Source organism: Xiphias gladius, chromosome 11 (assembly GCF_016859285.1).
Source record: "Xiphias gladius isolate SHS-SW01 ecotype Sanya breed wild chromosome 11, ASM1685928v1, whole genome shotgun sequence".
Taxonomy (NCBI): Eukaryota; Metazoa; Chordata; class Actinopteri; order Istiophoriformes; family Xiphiidae; genus Xiphias; species Xiphias gladius.
The window spans coordinates 2,590,478-2,613,829 of NC_053410.1; the positions used below are offsets into that span (position 1 = coordinate 2,590,478).

The 23,352-nt window shown below is 44.8% G+C and overlaps 3 protein-coding genes and 1 non-coding gene across 4 annotated transcripts; 2 read left to right on the forward strand and 2 right to left on the reverse strand.

Annotated features, from left to right (window-relative positions):
• Positions 1-559: 559 nt before the first annotated feature.
• On the reverse strand, positions 560-5,019 carry lhb (luteinizing hormone subunit beta). The gene is made up of 4 exons (XM_040139821.1): positions 4,735-5,019; positions 3,791-3,938; positions 2,866-2,984; positions 560-864 (listed from the first exon to the last, which is right to left on the reverse strand). Exons 2-4 carry the CDS (start codon positions 3,882-3,884, stop codon positions 631-633), a joined length of 447 nt encoding a protein of 148 aa, XP_039995755.1. The 5' UTR covers positions 3,885-3,938; positions 4,735-5,019; the 3' UTR covers positions 560-630.
• Positions 5,020-5,730: 711 nt separating this feature from the next.
• On the forward strand, positions 5,731-5,802 carry trnae-uuc. Its single transcript has one exon. It is a non-coding gene; the product is annotated as a tRNA-Glu (tRNA).
• Positions 5,803-7,062: 1,260 nt separating this feature from the next.
• On the forward strand, positions 7,063-10,620 carry LOC120796766 (cytochrome c oxidase assembly protein COX20, mitochondrial). The gene is made up of 4 exons (XM_040139820.1): positions 7,063-7,247; positions 7,721-7,835; positions 8,739-8,802; positions 9,032-10,620. The coding sequence occupies exons 1-4, from the start codon at positions 7,215-7,217 to the stop codon at positions 9,174-9,176; spliced, it is 357 nt and encodes a 118-aa protein (XP_039995754.1). The 5' UTR covers positions 7,063-7,214; the 3' UTR covers positions 9,177-10,620.
• Positions 10,621-11,501: 881 nt separating this feature from the next.
• LOC120796459 (high-affinity choline transporter 1-like) lies at positions 11,502-20,848 on the reverse strand. Its single transcript, XM_040139331.1, has 8 exons — positions 20,194-20,848; positions 19,132-19,245; positions 17,638-17,793; positions 16,794-16,942; positions 16,263-16,406; positions 15,188-15,341; positions 14,800-15,017; positions 11,502-14,582 (listed from the first exon to the last, which is right to left on the reverse strand). Exons 1-8 carry the CDS (start codon positions 20,375-20,377, stop codon positions 14,031-14,033), a joined length of 1,671 nt encoding a protein of 556 aa, XP_039995265.1. The 5' UTR covers positions 20,378-20,848; the 3' UTR covers positions 11,502-14,030.
• Between the last annotated feature and the right edge of the window lie 2,504 nt (positions 20,849-23,352).

Here is a 23,352-nt window from a genome sequence, read left to right on the forward strand (position 1 = left end):
TTAGAGGAAATTATTGTTCCGAGCACAAGGTCAGGACTTTGACAGTTGGGACAAAACAGCCTCATGCTGTGGAAACAATGGTTGGTATGTAGAATAGATGCTGTTAACAAAATCAAGGAACCTAATTCAGCTTGATTGTCATCAAGCGTCTTCACAGCTTTTCAACGGCAAATAACCAAAACAAGGCCTCCTGCAATGTGCTGTTCAAGGGTCAGCGTGACACATATCATGGCACAGAAAAACACCAAATGATAGATGTGCACAATTCTGCAATTTTAAATCAAGGCTGGTTTCTATGTGTCTGTTTTTTTTTTAACCGCAGTAACAAAGTTAAGTTTCACGCCCCTGTTTCCCTGGAACGTGCAAACCACGTTCTCACAGACAGGTCAGATCGTACATGAATTTACCCTGGTGGGTAAAATCTCTTCCGCTTTAGGGAAGTTCTGAGAAGTGATTTTATGTTTTTATATCATTTTATTCCCCCACATTCAATTGCACAAGAGATGGAAACAATTCTTTGCACGGGTAAATGTAACAATCTTTATTTACTAGAGCTGATGCTAACAGTTAGGACGGTTCCTCTTTGTATATTGCGTGTTTTAATGTGGTGTGTCCTGCAGTTTCTCCAGACTAGTAGTAGAAAGGTATGTCGTTCAAGCAGAAGTCGGGTTGCAGGCTCTCAAAGGTGCAGTCAGACGTGTCCATCGCACACCTGCCGCAGTGGCAGCTCAAAGCCACGGGGTAGCTGACGGTCGGGTCCACGCCAGGAGGACAGTCGGGAAGTTCAAATGTCTTGTAGTACGAGTCCCGGTACGTGCACACATGCTGGTACACATTACTGAACGGTATCCTGACGACGGGGTCCTGGAGGGAAGCGAAAATAACACGGTGAGGTAATGCAGTACTGTCATCCTACACGTCATAGGTGGCCGGACGCCGGGCTGATGCAGACGGTCACGGAATTAGCCCCGCCTTGGACGGAAAGTTCAAATCTTGGCTACCAGATTAAATGGGAATGTAAAGGCCACAAGAAAGCTTTTCAGCATTAGACACGAAATAAATGACGGCTGAATTCAACGCAGCTGATCCAGTGTCAGTGCTTGTGTGCCTGCTGGCTGGCCTCGGTTCGGTGCGGCCGCAGAGGGTAAGGACGGAACCGTCGGGCTGTCGGTTTGTCTGTGCAACACGTAGTGACCAAGTAACAGCCCCTCGTGCCTGATTTCCGTGAAATTTGCTCCAGGTATTCAGGGTCCCCAAAGGGTGATTGGTGACTCCAGTCTCTTTCGCAAGCTACTGTATAAATCGTCATAAAATGCACTGGGTATGTTCCTGCTCGCAAGAGGATTAACCCCCGTCGACCAATCGCACGTTCAGACCGAAACCATCAACGAACTGATCTTACTAGCGAGTATCGTCTGCGAATTCCAGGCCTCAGTCCTTTTATCCCTCATCAAAAACACGTCGATGATCCGCACCGTTGCGCTGGGTGACATGTCCGTTCCTTACCGTAAACACACACTGCAGCTTTTACCGAACAAATCCCACGTACACCTTCCCGCCGCCCCAAAGAGTCACTGGGGCACAAATTGTGTATTAATCCACAGCTGAAAATAGTCCCCAACAAAGGCACCATTTCCTCCTGTTTCAGTAACTTCTGCTAAAAACTGCATTCTCGGTTATTGGGACCATTTAAAAAATACACGTAAGAGACGGGTAACATTTGAGTAATGTCTGCTAAAAAAGAAAAAAACTACAGTGATCAGCCGTTTTAGGAAATGAGTAAGAGTTCTTTAAAAAAAAAAAAAAATGAACAGGGCGTTTGTGAGCGGTTTTAGAAGATTTGCGCCGTCAGCAGGGAACGTTGGGCGTTGGGCTGAGAGCCGCAGACATGGTAGGGGAAGCCAGCAACTGAGAGCGATGGACTCACACATTGGTGGTGCTGGTCTTTTCACGGGATCTGCTGACAAAAATGAATCAAGCACGACAGTGTTGCGCATGCAGAAAACGGCATAACAAAAAATGTTAACCTCCATCCGGGCCGGGTCTCTAGACTGACCCAGAAAAAAAACAAAGAACCAGCCAGTTCACATGACTGAGATTTTGCCAAAGACACAACATCCTGTCACTTTACTTGATAAACATGTGAACAACAGCATGTTGTCAGCACTTTCTCTAAATGTACTTCACCTTTTTTATAGGCCACGCAGACGATGTGCCACATATACATTTAGTTTTGCCTTTGCCTTCATTCTATAATCTCTTCTTTGTTATTATTCCTAGAGCAAAATCAAACACACTCACAGCTTTTTATTTTTGTTGCTATTACAACTTGTCATCTAAATTGCCTTTGCAACAAAGTTGATTTGCAAAGCTGAACCGGATTGTATTCAAATAAACTGAATTAATAGACGATCGTAGTTCTATTGGGTCGAGTTAACCATCAGTCCATTGGGCCATTAGCTTACTTTGATATTTGGAAGAAAAAGAGGAGACTGGCAGGTCGCATCCCAGAACAACATCATGTGTATCTGAATTATCACTTGACATATAATGTGACATGTAAACAGAACATAAATGAAAATAAAACTTTCGAATCCGCCCCGACCACCCGTAACGATGTAACTGAAGTTGAGGACTTAGAAAACGCGACGTTGCTTTATCGAATATGTGGCCGCTGAAAGCTGAGGCCCGTCATGTGATTTCCTTTCAGACTCCAGCCATGTCTCCAAACAGCAGGCACCAAAATGCTCCAAGACCTTCAGCGTAGCAAAAATGGCACCAACTTGACCTTTTTAAAAAAAAAAAAAAGAAGAAGATTTCGTGTCGTTTCTCATTTCCCTCTTTTAAATTCATTACCCAGAATACCTTGGTGATGCAGTGACCACTGCAGATGGTGGTTTCCACCGGGTGACACTTGGGACAGCCCTCCTTCTCCAGAGACACCGTCTGGTTGACGAGCTGGCAGGGCGGCAGCTGGAAGGCCGCTGGCGAGAGAATATTTGGGCAGTTTGGGTCAAACGTGTCACCTACTGCGACTCGCTGTGTTTTTGTTTTTTTTTTCAGCAGAGGACGCGGCAAACGTAGACTTTTCTACTGACACATAAGCCGCCGCCAATTTTGTTCGTACTGCTTCACTGAGGTTTTTTCTGCATGTGTAATGTTTATTTGTACATTTCCTGTTTAATCAGACCACAACACATTTCTCCTTTTTTGCGGTATGAAGTGTCACTTCCACTTTTGTGAATATTGAGTCATGCGTATTATGTGCTAATGTACCAATAAGTCAGACAGCGCTATTCATTTCACATTTAGGGAACGTGTTTTACTGCAATCTGGCGAAATATTTCAGTGAATTTTATCAAAGTTTTATGCATTTTTACTTGCTAAAAGCTTCTGTTTAATGACTAAACAGAAATATAAAGATGGATCTTAAGGATTTAGGGAATAGGAAGTCTCCGCTCTCTTACATCTGATGGGACGTAGATAGTAGGTAGTAGTGGCTTTATTTTAATCGGAGGCTGACTTGTCTTTGTTATTAAACATTATAGCAAAGATTTTCATGCAAGAGGAGAATGGCTCAGGCCCATTGGTCAAAAAGATCTTGATAGAGGTCAAATGTTACTCAATGTTCGTGTGAAGTCAAAACCAGCCTTTTTTTTCCCCCTATATTTCCAGTAAGAAGATTTCGAACAATAAAATTCCGAGTGAGTTGCAGAAAAAGGTTCGTTTTCTACGCGAAAAATAAAAACTCAGGTCAGCATGATTATAAGGGTCACCTTGTCTTATTTACCTGCGGGAGCCAGGGGCCAAACGGAGGGTGAGGTTCCCAGAAGCAAACTCCACATGAGGGGGATGGTCACTCTGCTGAGCTGCGCAGCCGCCATCCTGCAGGAGATGATGATCGGGTTTCCAGCCGGTCTTCCGTTGCTTAGGGAGGACTAAGAGCAATAGGTGCACGATGCGGTATCACGATTTTACTAACTTATACACATCCATCATTATTCTCTTCTATCTAGGGACACGTTTCACTGTACGGATATGACGAACTAAAAAAAAAATCACCATTTAATTGTTACACTTGGTTTTGTTTGTTTGTTTTGGATTCGGTGGATATCTTTGCTTTGATTCTTAGTTTAACCATTAGTGGGTCTAAAGGCCCCCAAAACACTGGTTTTGGTTATTTCACATGAGAGACTTCTGTGTTTCTTCTTTCCCGGGCTCTTCTCACGGGTTCGGTTTGATAGGAGAAGGTAATGTCACGTACCTCTGAGCACCAACTGGGATTTGGCGAAAAAAGTTAAACCAAATACGATCCCAGTTCTGGGGTTGTTCGTCTACATCGTCAATAGAATGCGATCAAACTAAACCAACGCAGTCTTGATGAAGCAGGTTAACTCTTTTGAGATTTTGATTGTGAAGCTCTGCATAAATTATACATGCTTTTTTCTTTCTTCCCGAACTTGAACTCATGATTTCGGGACTTCAGTCGTGCAACGAAAAGCACCAGTACTGCTGCTATGGCTCTCTGCAGTCTGGGACAGGTAAGGCCAGCACCGGCACGGATTCAAGACAGGTTTCAGGTGTCCTGGTATTTAACGTAATATTTTATATACTAAAATTCTTCTGCAGCACTTTGCATCCACATTAAAAATATATATATAAAATGAATAAATAGCCTTCAGATAAACGGAATAAATGGCCTGGTGGTTGTTGGTGTAGAGGAGCCTGACTCACCTCTCCGGTGTCTGCAGCAGGTTCTGCTGAGGCCGGCTGTGCTGCCCAGTCTTTATACGGCGCGGAGGGGCCTGGTATCCAGGATGACACTCGGTCATATTGGATGTCACGCTGCTTCAGCCCCGATTACCTGTTTTTGTTCAAAGCAGGGAACACGGCATAGTTTTAACCTTTATTCATCCAGGGGATTAATCCGTCTCCGTATCCCGTTTACATCCTGTTACAGTGGTGGTTCTCGTAGGACGGAGGAGGATTTCTGAACTCATCTGCCGGACTTGGCAGCTCCTGGGTCATCGCTGAGGCTTACAACTGGAATCACAGCCACCATAAAGAAAGGGTGACAGTTTATATAGAGAGTTATTACGGTATCAAATATTAATCTCTAAAATAATGCAGATTTGGGATGTTTGTTCTGAATATTAAAATATAAACAATTTGCATCTGGGCCTCACACTTTGCGAAGCGGTGTTTTATTGCACCCATTTGAATGTAACCTGCCCTATGGGTTAAGATTTTCTTGTATATGAAGCATTTGGGAAATGACCCTATTGTTAAAGCTGTGCTGGCCCTTCCCTGTGTTTTCTACTGAGGCTGCTGGGGCGAGCTGCTGTCCTCAAAGAACGCCCACCAGGTGGCGTATGCGCCCCATTTTTTTTTCCGCCCTCACTACCTGGTCGTTGTTAGCAGTACATCCTTGAGACTAGGCGATTATTATAATATCTTTGTTTTTAATCATGGGTTGGTTGCAAATGTGTGTATTCATGGACAAAAGGGTAAAACACTGCTCATACACAGTGTCACTGCCGAGGTTTACGCTGGAAAGTGGCGGTGCAGAGTGTCAACCGAAGTAAAATTATATATATTTATTAATATTATATATTATATTATTTATTATTTAATAATAAAATATATTTATTCTATATTTATTTATTATTATTTAGTTATTTTCCCCCCTTTGTAAAAACCAAGTCGTGTTGATGGGTAAGTGGTAGCCGGTCCCATATGGTCTAGCGGTTAGGATTCCTGGTTTTCACCCAGGCGGCCCGGGTTCGACTCCCGGTATGGGAACTCCAGTTTTACACCCGGATTTCGGGGTTAAGGGATGAACCCCGGAGGACGCGGCTCACCGGCCCAAAGGAGGATGGTGGCATAAAACCGAATGTATTCAAAACAAATAAAACTCAAAGAAAAAAACCGTGTTATGCAGGTCACTACTTCTTCTCTGTCCGGTGTTCTTATGACGAATTTCCGTTTGAATTGACCATAGTTCAGGAGCTGTAGAACTCAAATAGGTGACTTTCTATAACAGCTGTAAGGAGCTCTATTTACTGTTTGACCATTTTAGTCTCTTTTCGTATTCTCCACCTTAAAGCGGCGTCTGATCCTGTCGTCCTGCCCGGATTGTTGCATTTGTCAGACGTGCTTTGGCTGGAAATCGCTTCCGACACGTAACCAGGACGAAGACCTGTCAGGTGAGTAATCTGCCGCTGCCGGTGAAATAATCCCCCTGCGTGTCACCGTGTGGGGACACGGTGACACGCCGGCCTCCCGAGCGACGCGGTTTATTTTAGACTGTGATCCCGTCGCCCGGAGCCGCGTAAGTCCTGCTAAGATGAAGTGCTGCACGACTCGGTCTGCCTGTTTGGGATAAAGGGGCAGACTTCTGACACTCAACCTGCGGGATTTCGGTTTCACTAAGTGCTTTTTTTTTTCCACGTGTCGCCTGGACCCCGGTGTCGACACTTGGTAGATCCCGGAGTATGAATGTCGGCTGCGGAAACACAGGATTATGAAGGGTGCTTACATGTTGTTATACTGTATATACAAAATTGTGGTGAATATGAAATATGCAGACTTAAATTGCAGGATTTGTTGTCGTTTTGGAGAAAAAAATGTACGTGTTAGCAAAGAACATGCATACTTGATACTTAAATGTATTACAGAGGGACCTCGATTTCTTTTTCTTTCTTTTTTTTCCTTTTCCTCAACAAAATTGCATCTCTAAATAGGAAATAAGAGCAGCTCTAACATATTAACCTAACCTTAAAAATAAACAACTAATAAATAATAAATAAATATGCACAAAAAAACTAAATAAATAGAAAAAGGAAAGATAATAGAATATTATGTTGCTTTCTCTGAAACTTAATCCTATGACATTTTTTCTTTTTAATCATTTATTTTAGATTTATTTTTCCAAAAGATGAAAAGTTTGGACCCCCCCCCCAAAAAAAAAAAAATATATATACATGTTTGCAAAGCATGTAGTATTTACCTAATCTCACCATGTACGTCGGAACTGTACAGCAGCAAACACCGTTTCCCCTTTTCTTGTCGGCGATTAAAAGCGAACGGACCCATTCCGTGAGTACGGCGCAAGCGCAGAGCCCGCGTTGATTACGGAAATGGTTGTTACATGACATTTTACTCAAGGTAAACTGATTGTAAGCGTCGCACAAGGAGACGGACGCGGCGGTGACATGGCCGGAGAAGAGCAGGAGAGCAACAGCAAGGTGGGAGCCGGAATTAAATCCAGGTTGCTAGGAAACTCACGTTAAATGGAGGAGGTTTGCCAGGCTCCGGTTTTCAGAAGGTCAGCAGCAGCGGGTAACTTTCAGACAGTGTTAGCGTGGCTCACAAAGGTCTCGCAGTTTCTCTCGGGGAAGCAGTGTTATCTTGCCTCGTCGAGACTCTCGATTAATCTAAAAAGCCAAAACTGCATTCATGCCCTCATGTCACAAACGTGTGTCCGTCGGAGTTGTGTTAACATTCAGAAATGACAAACGCACGGCTAACGCTAACGTTAACGTTAACTTCAACAGAATTGACCTGGGTCCCGCGTTAATAGGAGCGAAATAGATTTAATTATCGTGGCTACGTCGAGCGATAACATTAGTGAACCAGTAAAGCTAGCGCGCCGTTAGCAAGGTGAGAGCTATCCTATCAGAAATGATTGGGTCAAACCAAATGTCTTTCTGTCCTTCAGGGTTTCAGGCTGCTGGGGATTCTGGATGTCCAGAAGACTCCGTGTGCCAGAGATGCCATCCTTCACGGAGCTGGAGGCTCCCTAGCCGCTGGCCTGCTTCACTTTCTGGCCACCAGTGAGTTTTACTTTGAGTCCGAACACTGTGTGTGTGTTCATGTGTCTTTTCATTGCTCTTTTAGCTAGTTTTTTTTTTTGTTTTTTGAGCAGTTTCTTTTTTTTGAACTTGGCGCTCAATATTTACCTGTTCAGTTTTTCACATGGATTCTTGAATGACCTGTACAGCCAGACTGGGTTTAGAAAATGAATTGGACTATGCTTGGGCTGAGCACTGCTACAGCTCCATGCGTGTCCAGTATATGAGAGGTTAGTCTCCAGGGACAGTGCCCCATAACAAACCAAGGGGAAGTTGATAACGCATATTGAAACAGACACAACACTGTGCTCGGGTTTTCTGAATCAGGATCCTCTCTGCACCAAACAGTCCTCTGAGACTCTGCTGACTTCTTTATCAGCTTTGTCGGCTGAAAAGCAGAATTACTACGATTTTGAATGGTAATACAATATGACACCTTAACAATGAAACGTTGATCAGCTAGTCCTCAGTGACCCATATAAAACCTGATGACTCAAGGGATGTACATACTTTGGCCAACCTGGATTTTATTAACTTCAATGTAGCAGAGAATAAAAGGATCTCAGAGAATGTCATATGATTTAATTCTGTCATAATTTTGTTGTACAACAAATTAGTCAAAAACTCAAAATTGGCATAGGTCTGTATTTCAGGAGTGTATCTTTGATGTCTTAAACAAATCAGTCTATAACTATCTTCAGGGAGAAATACAAACTTTTGTACGGAAGTTAATTTGGACTATAAAGAACATAAAACAATGTCCAATGTCTCCCTTTTCCGACGGTGACAGATAAAAGGTGTTTCACGTGGGGAAAATGAGTTTGAACTCTGACATGAATTCAAAGCCCTTGAACTCTCAGCAGCAGTCTTCCCTGTTGTCCGCAGGTCGGGTGAAGAGGTCTTTTGACGTTGGATTTGCAGGCTTTATGCTCACCACGCTCGGGTCCTGGTAGGTTTTTATGCAGATTAAAAAATTCATAATATTCTGGTCTATCTTCCACATTCCGATCACAATAAGCTCTTTCTTGCCTTTTTGGCATGACTACCGCTAAAGGAAAACTTATATCCTTTACAAACACCCAGCAACCGATACTTGCTGAATTTTTCTCCCAACTTATTACTGCCCTTTCCAGCTGCTCGCGTTTGCAACAGAAACCCTTCTGTGTCTCCCTCCTCAGGTTTTACTGCAGGATGAGCAACGCTAAGCTTCGTGTGCAGCAGAGGATAATCCAGGACGGCATGAGGAACAAGATCGTGTACGAAGGATCCGTTCTAGACCCGACAATCAAACCCGCAGCAGAAACGCCATCAGGGCCCTCATGATCTGCATCACTGAAATTCCTCCCCCTTCCTCCGTAACGGTTTGTAGGAGAAGAGAGGACACTGTCAGGGTAAACTGACTGAACGGACTTGGACTGCGTAAATAATGGGGGGAAAAAATCTAAAATCTGACATTTTACAGATGCTTTTTCGTTACGTTGTCGTTTTGGTTTGGTCCAACAACTTCCCAAGGGAGTTTGCAGTCTGTATAATGCCTTATCTGTCTGTCAAATAATGTGACAATTGAAGTCTTTCATCACATGGAAACACCAGGCCTAGAGCACTCACTTTGAAGTTCCCCCCCCACACACACACACACACACACACACACACACACACACACACATATCCGGACATCTTTGACTGAAAACAGAGGTTACTCTTACTGTGTATTCTAATCCTAAATGAGCAAAAACTCTTTTGAATTTCCTAGTTTTTAAAAGTCTCAAGTGTTGATCCGGTAAATGTACGACTCCCTCAAACCCTGCGATGCTTAAATTCCTGTAATTTCAGTGACTTCTTTCTTCTTTTTGAGACTCAAACCACTAAATGGTATAAAGCAGTGGGAAAACAAAACAGCCATTGTGCTATCAGTCTTTAATGTTGCTGTGTATCAGTACCTGCTGTGACTTGTGGTCTGCTTTGCAGCTGATTCAGTCTACTGGCATTATTGTGGTCTGGATATTCAAAACCATCTAAGCCACTGTACTGATAATAGGTCATTAAAAAAAGGACAGGACAAAAAATAATTGTACAAGGATAACAAGTACACAGCTGTACAAGTGATTGAAAGCAGGAATATATAATAACAGCTTTTTAATGTACTGTTTTCTTTAAAACTCTGCTAAAGCAGCAATAGAAGGATCTAGCTGCAGGTCAGACCACAAATTCCCGCAGAGCTCCAAGCCACAATTTCTGAATGAAAACTGAGATATTGTCTTTACGGGGATCCATGTTAACTTGCATGTTGTAGGAAGGATGTGTATGTGTAAGACAAACAAACTGTGTGCTTGTATTTATTTTGCTGTTCTAAGAAAACCAAACCTTTACTGTTTCTTTATTTAAGAATGTCAGAGTCACTGATGTCGTTTGAAAAGGTAAAACCAACACTGAGCCATCATGATAAACTTCATGTGTTTTTCACTTTTTAAAACTGGAAACAGATTGTTACCTATTGTTAAAATATTGTAAGAACAAATCAGAGCGCCTGTGGGTGATGTCACAGTTGGAGTTTTTTAGCCACAATGCAACAGACCGACAGTGTAAAGAGACAGGAAAGGCGGGAAAGAGAGAACGAGGTCCCCAGCTGGAAACAAACACGGGACACTGCAGTTATTTGCTATGTTTTCTGTCATCTGTCAAAACGCCTGCCAGTGGCCGTTTTCGGTTTTCCTCAAAGCCTGATGGTTTTATCATTAATAAAGTAATAAATTGTGTACCGATGTAATAATGTCTCGTGTGCAGTCGAGGATGTGTCATCAGTGTTGCTGAAATTGCAAGTAATTGTTGCATCTGCATTAATCAGGTCTTCTCTACCTTCAAATATCCTCAGCTGATCAGTATTTCAGTGTTGTCATACTTCCTCATTTTTTGGCTGCTTGTCAGACTTGGGCAAGAAAACTAAGAAATCAAAGAAAACTCCAAGTTGAATATCATGTTTGTTATTTTTTTAGATGAAAAAACTTAATCAGTTAAGCAAAAACAGTGGTCGGTAGAATAAATGTGAGAGTAATTGTTAGCGGCAGCCTTACTGAACATGTACTGTCCCATTTTAGTGGACGAAGCGGAGCCGAGCAATGAACTTCAGTACAGTTTGATCCACGAAGGAAAGGACCGGCCAATGCCGCAGGGCAGCTGGCTCGAGGTGAAGTGCTCTTGAGCAAGACGCCGAATCCCTGCCCCTTGCAGGTAGGTTGTTCACGACTTGGCCATGATGGCGCTTCATTTTTGTAAAACTGTGCTTCGTGCACACATGGCTGCTGCTGTGCTGTGCTCTGTGTTGGATGTAATGTTAAGAGATGTAGCAGCATGAACTCATTCTAGTGGACGAATGTGTCCAGTAAATGTTAAAACCGTTGTACGACCAGTCGGCCAGCAGGTGCCACTACATCCACGTCCTGTGATTACTGCCTGTACAAACCCCCCATCCAGTCCCACACCTCCTGCACCTGAGACATGTGACACGACAGATTACACAACTTACAAGATGGAAGTTGTGACCTGTGACCGTGACCTTTTTTTTTTTACTGACGAACGATGTTCACATAATTTCACTCTTTTTTTTTTTGACAGTGTATCCCCTTTCACAACCATTTTTTTTTTTATTGCTATAAGTGAAATTCTGCGCACTTGTCTTTATTAACATCACTTTCAGAGAGCAAATGCAGGAACTTTTACAGATTTTACACCTGTTTGAAAAGAAAATTTTGTGTATCATCATGCACAAAACTTTCTTTGTCAGTGCACCTAATGCAGACACAACAGTAGCCACAGCACTTGTGCATTTAGTAGCTGTAATGTCACTGTTTCTTCTGTCTTAAAACTTAAGAAATGTTAATGGATGTAAACTATTATGTTTTCTACATCGACTCAAAGCTCTAATAGGAAAGTACTCAGATAGTCGCTCTCTCTATCTCTGTCTGACACTAATGTGTTTCTATTTGATCACTGTTGTGCCAAAACATTGACAGGGCTTCTTGTCGGGGTATAAAATCCCCTGAAATGAAAGTATTTCAACCATCATGAAAATGAGATACATATAAGGCATTCACCAAAATCAATTTTCAAAAACATGAATTAATTTAACATGCAAAGAAACAAAAAAAAATTAAGTTCAAGGTCACATAACCCGTCACCTTGGAGGTGTGCAACTCAAATATCAGCAAATTGATCTATTACTCCAATATTAATACGACGCCTTCACTAACCTGTCACGGCATACTTAGATTTTGCGTCGTGAACCTCGTTACCAACTTAAGCATCAGCTATGAGACGAAGGACACAGGAAGCAGCCGGAATAGCGTCCTTTTGTGCAGTCTTATTATAGAAGACCTTTATCTCAGTCTGTGTTACTGTGTCCTGTGGGATGATTGTTCCACCAGGGCTGTTGGCACGCGGACAAGTCAGGGGCGAGATGTCACCTCATATAATACCACACTGATATGCTGACTTAGATTGACGCAGACATCAGGGAGGAAGGAGGGAGGGAGGGATAGTCCAGACATCTGTCGCTAGCCGACATGCCACACAGTCCGATGTTAAATTATAAAACAGAGGGTGGTTATTTTTGTGTGTCATCACAAGCTCATAGGACACATGAAGTCAGGTCAAGTCCTGTGGAACTTAAGCAAATTAAGGATTTAATTCTAACACTTATTATATCTGAGATTAGCTACATATCCATGCACATTTTGATATTCTTATAACATAAATGACTGTTAAATGACTCTGTTAAGAATTCAACATCAACCCATTAAGTGCTTAGTTATGCCAGCAGTCAATAGAGAAGGGAGCATAGCTTTTTTTTCTTTTTTTTTTAAATGGATACCTTATTTTGGAAACAAGGTCTTCTCTATCTTAATAGCAGCATCAGCACACCTAAAATGTCGTCCAGGTGCTTAAAGGGAAATTCTGGTATTTGCTAACCAAGGTCTTGTCCTCATATTTTTATCTGCCATCAATATTTTACTCATTATCGCCGGCGCAGCGATTTGGGGAGAGGCCGAGTGCAGTAAGAATGACGTCGATCGGCGATAGGAGCACGAGCCTCTTACAGGAAGTAGTCCCCTGTAAGTCCCCGTGTTCCACACGATTCCTGTTGAATTGACATTAAGGAGAGCAGTGGGGGGCTCTTCAGTGCTACTCGGCCTAATCAACATCGTTCTCGATATTGATCCCGATTGTGTTCCTGGGTCCCGAAATGCTGTTCAGGGTTGTAAAATACCAGAACTTCCAGTTATATTTATGACATTTGGTCGGTGATGTTTTACATAGCACATTAATAACGAGTGTTAAAGCGAGAAAGCGTCTTAAATCGATCTCTGCCACCTAGTGTTTAAAACATCAAAAGGGGTTTCAAAAGACGTAACACGTTTCGGGTGTTGTATTTCAAGGGCAAGAGACCACTTGACGCAAACACAGCCTAACAAGAATCCTGGAGACAATAAAACCGTAATGTGCACGTGTGAAGAAAACAATGATCGTGGCAAAGACAGGAGGTTTATTTTAAATTAACTATATTAACAATATTTTGCCGTTTACAGCCACTGTTTTTAAATGCTGAAGCCGCAATGAAATCAGGACGTCGATCAAAAGAGGAATGGTTTTGCAGTCAAATATAAAATTACTTTTAAAGCATGGTTGGATTATTTTATAAGCCAACCAGGCACAGGCACAGGGGCTCCTAAGCCAGAGTCTCTGAATTAGGTGGCAGTTATTAATATTTGTCTTTGGAAATTCAAAGAGCTCAGTCAAAAGTAGAGACCTCTCATTCCTATACTTTAGCTCACGATCCCAATCCATGTCTCTCAAAAGACGTGAAACAACTATGAGCGTCGCCTTTGTGGCCAGGCTCAGTGCGGGGGGGCCTCTTACGTGTCTGTGCCCAGGAGGTCCATTATCTTATACTGTAATCCATCAATGCTGGAAAGTATCACTGCTGCATAAAATTGCAGAGAACATGCTTAGCTCTTATAACAAAGAGCATAGGTGTGAGGTTTTCTTTTTTTTCCATTTATGCTGCATATAAAAGTATACAAAATTAAAATATACCGTACTATCATTACACATTACGTACATTTATTCTTTGGACCATCTGTCCAAACAGATGAAAAATGTATTTCACATAAGATTTCTTACTTAACATGTTGATTCTAACATGGGCTCACACACCTCATTGTTCTCATTTTGTTCTTTGAAGTTCTGCTCCTTGATGTCCAATTTGGCACCACCTTGTGTTTGTGTTGAGTACTGAGCTTTTACATTAAAAATATCCCACTTCTCAGGAATCAGGCCTCTGATAAAGAGCAGGGACGCCAGGTAGGAGAACAACAAGATGGCCACCAGAGCAGACAGCATGCAAATGGTTCTGATCGGGGACTGCTGGACATAGACGCCATTTACCAGAGTGCAACCTGGGAATTTGATGACAGGCGGTATCCCGAGCAGCGGCTCCCCGCACAGTACCCGCAGCAGCACGCCCACCGCACAGCCCAGAACGGCCCCGTAACCGTTAGAGACTCTGAAGAAGAGGACGCAGACGAGCTGCGGCAGCATGAGGGTGTAGGTGAGGTCGGAGCGGAGCATCCAGATCATCAGGACGCTGTTGTCCAGGAAGGTGAGGGATGTGCCGGCCAGGCCCACCACCACCACCGAGACCCGGATCACCCACTGGATCTCCTGCTCCGATGCCTGGAGGGGAGCCAAGAAACAACTATCAGAATCAGGAGTTTTCCATTTATTTCCGATGGCCCGTTTTTTAAAAGAAAATATTCTAGCTAAGTGACGTATAGTTAAATCAATACTTTTTACATTTACATTCAGTCAGATGTGTCCCTTTTAATGTGAAAGAGTCTAGGGATGCCTGAATGGATGGGCCAAACTTCCCGTCTCTCCTCCTCTTCCTCACCTGCGTCCTCAGGATGTTCCTATAAATGTTGGAGGTGAAGATAGAGGCTGCAGACAGCAAAGCGGAGTCAGTGGAGGACATCACAGCGGCAGCCACCGCCCCGATACCGATGATGGAGATGTAGGTCGGGGTGAGGTACTGCAGGACGATGGGCAGGATGAGTCCCGTCTCCCCGCGTTCAACCGGGGACGGAGATCCATACGAGGTCAAATTCCAGTCTGAGGAACACGACGGCAGTTTGACAGAAAGAACAACTTAAGTAATTTCAAGTTAAATCTGCCCCAGTTCTTTTTCATCAGTTCTTTAAAGCTCCACTATTGAATATATATAAAGTGTCAAGTTAAAATAGGATAAAAATGAGACAAAAAACTTTTGGTTCATTCCCTACTTGTTGATGCAGCCACTGCACCGAGGAGTATGGGTGGGATGCCCAAGGTGGGAACGATGAACGCGGCGGTGAAGCAGGTGATCTTGGCCGTAGCCGAGGAGGCGGCGGACAGCGTCCTCTGGTGGAAGTTCTGAAGACCCAAGTTTCCCAAACCCTGGGAAGACGAACGACGAGTAAGACAAAAAAGACACCGGAGGAGGCGGATTGGGGTAAACTTTATCACAGAAAAGGAATAGTTCCAAATGAAGAAAGTATTCATCTGGTCCATCGTACATCCACGAGGACACAGTTTCGATTTTTTTATGTCCCTTGTCTCACATGAAAATCAGCTTTACTATTTCCTCAGATTATTTCCATATAATAAGATGTCGTCAGAGTTGCAAAAAGTACAGGAGTGCGGTAAAAAACAATATGATGCGGCACCGAATTTGGCAGGTTCACTGTGTTTATAGTTTCCTTCCAGTCACCACATCTGTGTGGATTAGGAAACAGAGTCATCGTTTGAGAAACAGGCTACAAATCTTTTTCCTTTTTTTTTTTTTTCCTGCAACACAGAACATTCTCTGATCCAGATGGACGGATGATTCTTTGGAGATTCTCAGGCATGCTGGGAAATATAGTACGTCACCCCCCCCCAAGTTTATTGGCAGATTGAGTTAAACCAGTTTTTAGTTATGCACCATGGCTAACTGCTCACCTCAGGTCAAGTCATTGTAGTTAAAAAAACATTGGCTAGTTTGGAAAGTCCGATCAGGCTCATTTAGAGGCATTCACATTTCTGCGAGTGCTGTTCAAACACGAAGCCTAAGAGAGCGTGTTTGTGTAACACCTGCAGTGCAGTCCATTTCATTGTGCAAGACGGATAACAGCCTATTGAAAAGAAAGATGATATCATCTGGAGGAAAAAAAAAAAAGAAACAGATGCCTGTAGCCTAGTTAGATATGAATTTAAAAACAGTCAGGGAGACAGGAGACATTGTTGTTGGTGCCTTTCAACGAGTTTCACCTTAATCAAACCTTGAATTTAGTTGTGGTATTAGGGTTTTTTTTAAAATGAGAACCCTTCCATCCTTACCAGCAGCAGAAAGTTATCGATCCACCTCCAGACCCTGTCTGCCTCCAGAGTACCGACCCACGGGGACTGGAAGGTGTAGTTGTAGGCCGTCTCCGTGATGTCCACCACGGCCGGGCTCATCAGGGCGAAAGGGACACACAGCCACTGAGAAGGAAACAGAGACCCGCGGTAAACAACGGCAGACCAACCGCCAACGCTTCAGACTGTCAACACGGTAATGATGCTGGCAGGTGGGTTGATACCCCTCCCGTGTGTGTGCAGTGACCCCGGAGCAACGGCCCAGATTAGTGTAGCCTGGCGTAGAGACTGGAAGCAGGGGAAAGCAGCTAGGTTTGACGCTAGGCTGACTGCCGACAGGCAAACATACACAAACACCAACGTGAGACTGGTGCTAATCTTCTCATCTGACTGATAAGCTTATTTCTAAAAAATGTGGATGTGTGCCCCTAACAGTTTTTCTTTGTTTTATTAAACAGATGACCTCGGGGGGCAGGGGAGCAAACTTAGCGGCAGACGGGGCAGTAAACTCACCAAGCTAATGAAAATGAGAATGAGCTGTATAATGTCTGTGTAGGCCACGGAGTAGAGACCTCCCAGCAGTGTGTAGGTGATGGCCACAGCGGCAGAGATCCAGATGCTCACGGTGTAGGACAAATCCAGGATCACGCTCATGGTCACGCCTGTTGAACAAACACACATTACAGTGTTTGTATGCACTCACGCATTTCAGATTACCCGAGGATGTAAAACCCCGATGTTGACCTTTCCACAGCTCTCAGTGTCTATCTAATCTTAACTTTTTCGCCCAGACTTTTGTGATAAGGATCCCGTGAATGCGTCGGTTGTTGTCAAAGGAACTAAGAGCGAGATGTGTACTGAGTGGTACGTTTTACCTCGGAAAAATAATCTGGTCAGTGCTCCCTGGTGAACAAACCATGCCATCGGAGCAGCGTTTCTAAATTAGCTCCAACATGGCCGACGTTTCTGCAGCCCACATGCGTCGGGGCAACACGACGAGACCTTCCGTCGCAGATTTCTGTCATTGCAAGCAAACCTAGCGCTGAGGTCAACGCCTCAGAATCTGTACCGTGGATTTGAGATTTATCTCTAAGCGTTTGACTCGTTGCAGACACCGGAAGTTTGTTTATTTTGCCTCCATATCACTGCAGCGGTCTCAGATTCATCACCCTCGATGGAGTTACTTCAGACCGACTGTACAATTAGAAAACAAAAGGCTTGTGTTTCACTCAACACCCCGGTAAAGAGCTGCGATCAACAGCTGCTCCACTGCCGGGGCCGACATGCAAGTATCAAATGCAGCACACACACACACGCGCGCTCACACTGGAGGTGTTACATATAGAAGCATTCTTACCTAATCCTATGAGTGTTCCTGTCACCCACATAATCTCCGATATGAGTGAAGCCAGCGATAGAGCAGCCGTCGGTACTTTTCCATATTTGATTTGGAAGGGATCCATCATGGTCACGTATTTATTGTTTCTCATCGGCTCGGCGAAGAACAGGCCACCTCAATGATGAAAGAGGGAAACAGAGTGATTAAGGCTTCTTGGCTGAACGTATTCATTTTCATTACAATGTAGGATACGATACGCTATGGTGACAAAAATACGCTACTGACTTATTACTATCATCATTATTACTCTTTAAATACTCTGTTCTATTCTTACGTTCCCCCTTAAGTAGCTGCATCCCTTCTATTTCGATTTAGATATAACAGATGTCAGGCTGAACAAAAGACACAGCGCTGAAATACATGTGATTTGTTCTGTGAAATAGTGCTTCTGCTCTTTTTCCCTTAATATGAATGTTTTATTTCATAAAAATCCACCCACACACACACACACACACACACACAAACCCCCCACCATAAAACACCGTGCAAAACCCTGGCTATTGGATAAACATTTAAAATCTACAACCACGGCGAAATATTCTGTCACTGCCGAGAATCCCGTTTATGTCAGCGTACGTTCATCAGGACTTAAGAGGATAAATCTTTCTTTTCTCGTGATTTTACCACGTGGAACAGGAATGTTGCTTTCCCTGCTAATCTCCACACATAAGGGAAGTTGTGTAACCGGTTGTGCTTCCACTCATCAAGAGACATCAGGGGGAAAAAAACCTGGATGCTTGGCACACTGCAGAAATAAGAAGCCACTGTCAGGTGTTTAAATTCCCAGCACCGTTAGGTCGTGATGCTCACTACAATTTGGGGGATAAATGACAAGGATGTGTTGCAACTTGAGGCTTTGGGGAAGAGCAGCCTCTCGCCTCCTGTGTTTCTACCTCATTAAGTGATTCCCCACGTTTCTCAGGAGGCTTTTCAGCCGTTTGACAGAGAAAGGGGACGTGGGAGCTACGGGACACGAGAGCTAGTGGTTCCAACAGCAGCAATGCCTCCGTGGTTCGGGCGACAGACTATCAAGGAAACCGGCGTGTCGTTCACGTAGCACTACCCCAGAGCCAGACGCAAACGCGGTCTGGGAGATTCCGGAGCGCGCACTTGTGAAACTCGCGGCTGAAATCCCGTAAGCCTGTCTGACAGTGCAGAGCTGATCCCGTCAAGCTGATTCTGAGATGTGCTGAGCTGGCCACAGTCCCGTCCATCCTGATGAGAGCGGTCTCGCCTCAGGACAAACTTCACTGTTTCGCCCCCCCCACCCCCGTTATGAGGGTCTAAGAATAACAAAGTCGACTTGTCTGTCTTTTTTTTTGTCCCTCCAGTGTGGTGTGTGGTGAGCATCAAAGCCTCACGGGACCGCGTTTACTTTATCAGACTGGGGGCGCTCGGCTCTCCCCGTCCCCGTCCCTGTCCCCGTCCCGGTGCGTCAAGAGGAAGCCTCACCAATGACGAAGCACAGGGTCGCGGCGATTGGCATGACGGCCCAGATCAGTCCCATGGAGGGGTTGTAGACTGCCTCCGCTGTGCCCACAATGAAGCCGCCTCCGACCCATGTAGCTGTATGAGACGCACGCACGCACGCACGCACACACACAGACACACACACACAAAGACACACACACACGCACGCAGGTTCACGTGCAGGCCGAGGACAGTACCGGGATGCACCTGTCCGCAACCCGATGACAGACACCAAACCTGTCTACTGCAACTTTAATTGGAAATTCAGTGGAAATAGGACTCGACTCGAAATTCAGGGGCCAGTTCCTCTGGAACGTCGGGGTTCTGCCGCTCGTTCCGTCATGTGAGCCGACACGAGTGATTCGGGCTGAGTCATAATCCTAAAATATGAAAGCATGAGGATAAAGCGTGATGTTTCAAAAAAAAAAAATCTCTGACGCTCTTCCTGTATTTAACGTTGTTTCCGCTCACTTTAAACCATATTAAGTTCCTGTTAATTCGCAGGGCTTCCTGTTTTTTCTAAGAATTTCTCCAGCTTTCTGTCCCCATTCACTGAAAAAAACCCAATAACTTGCCGGCCAGACCCTCCGGCCCCCCCCGCCTTTTATTACCGGCCAGTGAAAACACCGCCGGTAGCCGAAGGTCCCGTTCCTATTTCCCCTCGCCGAATTCGGCACGTCGGGACCGACAACTTCACAACGAGGGGCTGGAGCTATAAGGGCACATCTGGCCCCTCCGCCGTTCCGCTGCGTTCTTGTTTTATTTCGTTTCACGAAGCGGAAGAAAGAAAAAAAAAAAAAAGATAAAATGTAGGACTCGGCGGTAGGAATCGATTCGGTGTCGAGCCCGGTAGAGCGCAGGGACACGCGGACATAGCGTGGAAAGGCAGAAAAAAAAAAAGAAAAAAAAGAGGGAGAGAGAGAAAAGAAAAGAAGAGAAGGGAAAAGGAAAAGCTCGGACAGAAATACCGGACGATCTGCTCGTAAAAACACGTAAAACGCACGATGACTTTCTGTCGCCCGCGCCTCCAGCGCAGTTACTCGCCTGTCATGGTGAAGATGCCGACCACCAGGTTGATGCCCCGGTTGCCCAGCAGAGCCATCTCCGTCTTATCCCCCTGGCCCTTCCTGGCCTCCCTTTTGGACTTGATGGAAGCCCAGATGCCGATCCCCAGGACCAGCAGGTAGAAGAACATCATTACGCTCACCCCGGGGATGTTGAGAGCCATGATGGCGCTGCAGGATTCCTACTGAGGGACCGAGCGTCTGCCGTGCTGCCTGGATGATACAGCACATCCCTACGTGCTGCTGCATGAGCACAGTCAGGGCAGAAATGCTCCGAAGCGCAGCGGAGGCGCCCGGAACTGCACATAAGCCGTCAAGGTGAAACACACATCCATACGCCAGGGTAGCCCGGCGCACTGTGCCGGACCTCCGGACCGCACTGGGCCCCGTTTGAGCCGGGAATTAGTGGCCGGGGGCCTGCGCTAATCCGACTGGGACTAAGACAGAAAGAAAGGGGGGACCTGGGGGCTATGCGGCTTGATGTTTCCGTGCATTGACACTCTGTGCCTAGCGTTCGCGGCGGCGGCGGCCGCCCAGGCACAGTGACATGTGGCCCGCGGCGGTTTCCGTCAGGGGTTCGAGCGGGGTTCACGGGGATCGGGGCCGTTGCAGTTTTATTCTCCGTGATTGCAATTCACCGGTTCCGAGCTCTGGCGTCGCCCGACATTTACCGGCGTTCAGCCGGCGACGCACGGGACGGCTTTTATTGTGAAGCGGGAACAGGAAGCGACACGTACTCGCCGCCGGCTTATTGCTGCCAGTGATCGTTCATTGAAAATTGCATGTGCAAAACAAAGACTGTGATTTTTTTTTGTTTTGTTTTTTGTTTTTTTGTGGTGGTGGTGGTGGGTGGGGAGGGGGTGGTGATGGTGTGTGTGTGTGTGTGTGTGTGTGTGTGTGTGGGGGGTTATGGTCATTGGACGAGTTTTATTTTTTTTTTCAAGGGAGCAACAATTTAAAGCAATAAAACTTGAAATAATAAAGGTCTTAAAACTGTCTCAACTCAAGGTTCATTTAGGTCACATGAGGAGAACTGAGCGAGCTCTGCACACTGATCAGTTACAGATGTGAAAGCTCCGGAAAAAACCCAGTAAAAAAAATATTTACTTATTTATTTATTTATTCAGTTAAAGCTGTAATTTTGACTTTCCCAGGGTTGGCGCCTTGAGAGGACTTGGACTCATACATTTGCAGAAAGACAAAAAAAAAAAAAAAAAACCACAAAGGAATAATAAGAAGTAGAGATAAACGCACAAACCTACGCACAGAGGGGGAAAAAAAGAAGAAATGAAAAGTTTACAAGTAAATAAAACAACTCAAGAGTGCGGAGGGTTGAGGGGAGACTAAGCGAGAGTAAAACACAGGGCCAGGAGTTTTAAAAACAAAAAGAAAAGAAAAGCATGCTGGATAGGCGTCTTAATAAGGTGCATCAAGTTCAGCGATCTACTCAAACGTCGTCCTATAGATACCTGTCCTCAGGGGCTCGCATCGGTGTCTACCTACAGTCCTCCGTCCGTTAAACAGGCAGCGAGGAGATATTGGCACAGACTGGAAAGTGACCCTCAAATTGCAAGTCCGCCTCCGCCTAGATATTTTTATAAGAGGTCTTCCAAGTTACACGATCTCCCAGTGAAGCCGGAGAGGCCTACCCGCTGTCTCTCTCAGATCCCCTCGTGGAAAACCCTCCCCGTCTTAATTGCATACGCTGTTGTTCCACGATTGAGGGTAACCGGTTCACCCGTCCGAGGCCCCGGCGTCGACACGTGACTCTAAGTCCGTGGCTTACCGGTTAAAATGCCCACGTAAACAACATGTTAAACACTAGGATCTGCGGGCGCGAGTCTTTTTTCCTGTTCGTAATCGTGGTGATAAATCATCGGTGGCCGGGCATTTTAATAGTCGCGACCACAGTTTGAGTCAACTAACCCGCATGGGCATGAGACTGTGGAAATGCGGCGGAGACGCTGGCAACAGAGACAGACTCCTTCATCAGAGGGAGACGTATTGGACGCACTCCCTTGGTTCCCTTATTCCCAATGGCCTGAAGGAGGAGATTTCGTTTGCTTGTTTTTTTATGGTGTGAACGCAGTGTGTGTCACTTTTTTGGCCTTTTGTTTTTGTTTATGAAGTGTTTTAGGTTTCAGTAACCTACATCATGTAAACGAGCTTCCCATTCACATGATGTGTGTGTATATATATATATATATAAATATATTTCTAATGGACCTCACCTGTGTCCTATTGATTGGGATGAATGCACACGCTGAAGAAGGGCGGCTTTCGTCCTTCCGTCCTCGTCCGTGTGGCCCACTTGGAGTGCTGTCCTAGTCCTTCTTTTTCATTATTTTTGCCAGTTAACATTGTAATCATGCCCCCTGTTTGTAGAGTTAAAGTAATATGACCTCAGTGTTTCTACTGGCTGTTGTTTCTGGCTGTGACCTTGGTTATAATCTTACAAATTTGCCTTCTATCATCAAACAGGATACTGGCTAACATAGGAAATATGACCGAAGCATAAACGGATTACGGGACACAGACTCTGCAGGATTTATTTTGTCAGCAGATTACTCTAAAGGCACCACCACCAACATCATGCTGTTTTTCCCATCATGCAAAGCAACACGCCCCAGCCTTTTCACAGAGACAATAGTTGCATTCACGGCGTCCTGCTGTTCACAGGTCAATTGTAACAAGACCTGCACACATCATCTGTAAAGACAGCCTGAAAAGAGCCAAGGGGGGCCCAACAGATTTTAAACCTTCTCCCACACCTCGACGAGCGAACGATGAGGCAGGAGGGCGATTCTCTGACGTGTCTTTACCCGTTAGCTGCCTTTCGGCCGCTCGGCCTTTCGACTGGCCGAGAGGGCGAGCGGCCACCGAGGTGCCGTCAGAGCCATTTGACAGTTTTGTTTTCTTTCATATTCATTATTTGTGTTCACTACACCAGGAATACACTGACACATTAGACTAATGCTGGGCTTTCATTCAATACCAATGTCAGGCATCAGAAAATTAAAAAACAAAACAAAAACCAATGTATATCTGCTCAGTAGCTTCAGGCCGAACCAGCTGGTGGCAGTAACAGCGTTATTAACAAAGTATTGTCACCGTACCTGACACTGTTCACTTAAAGTCT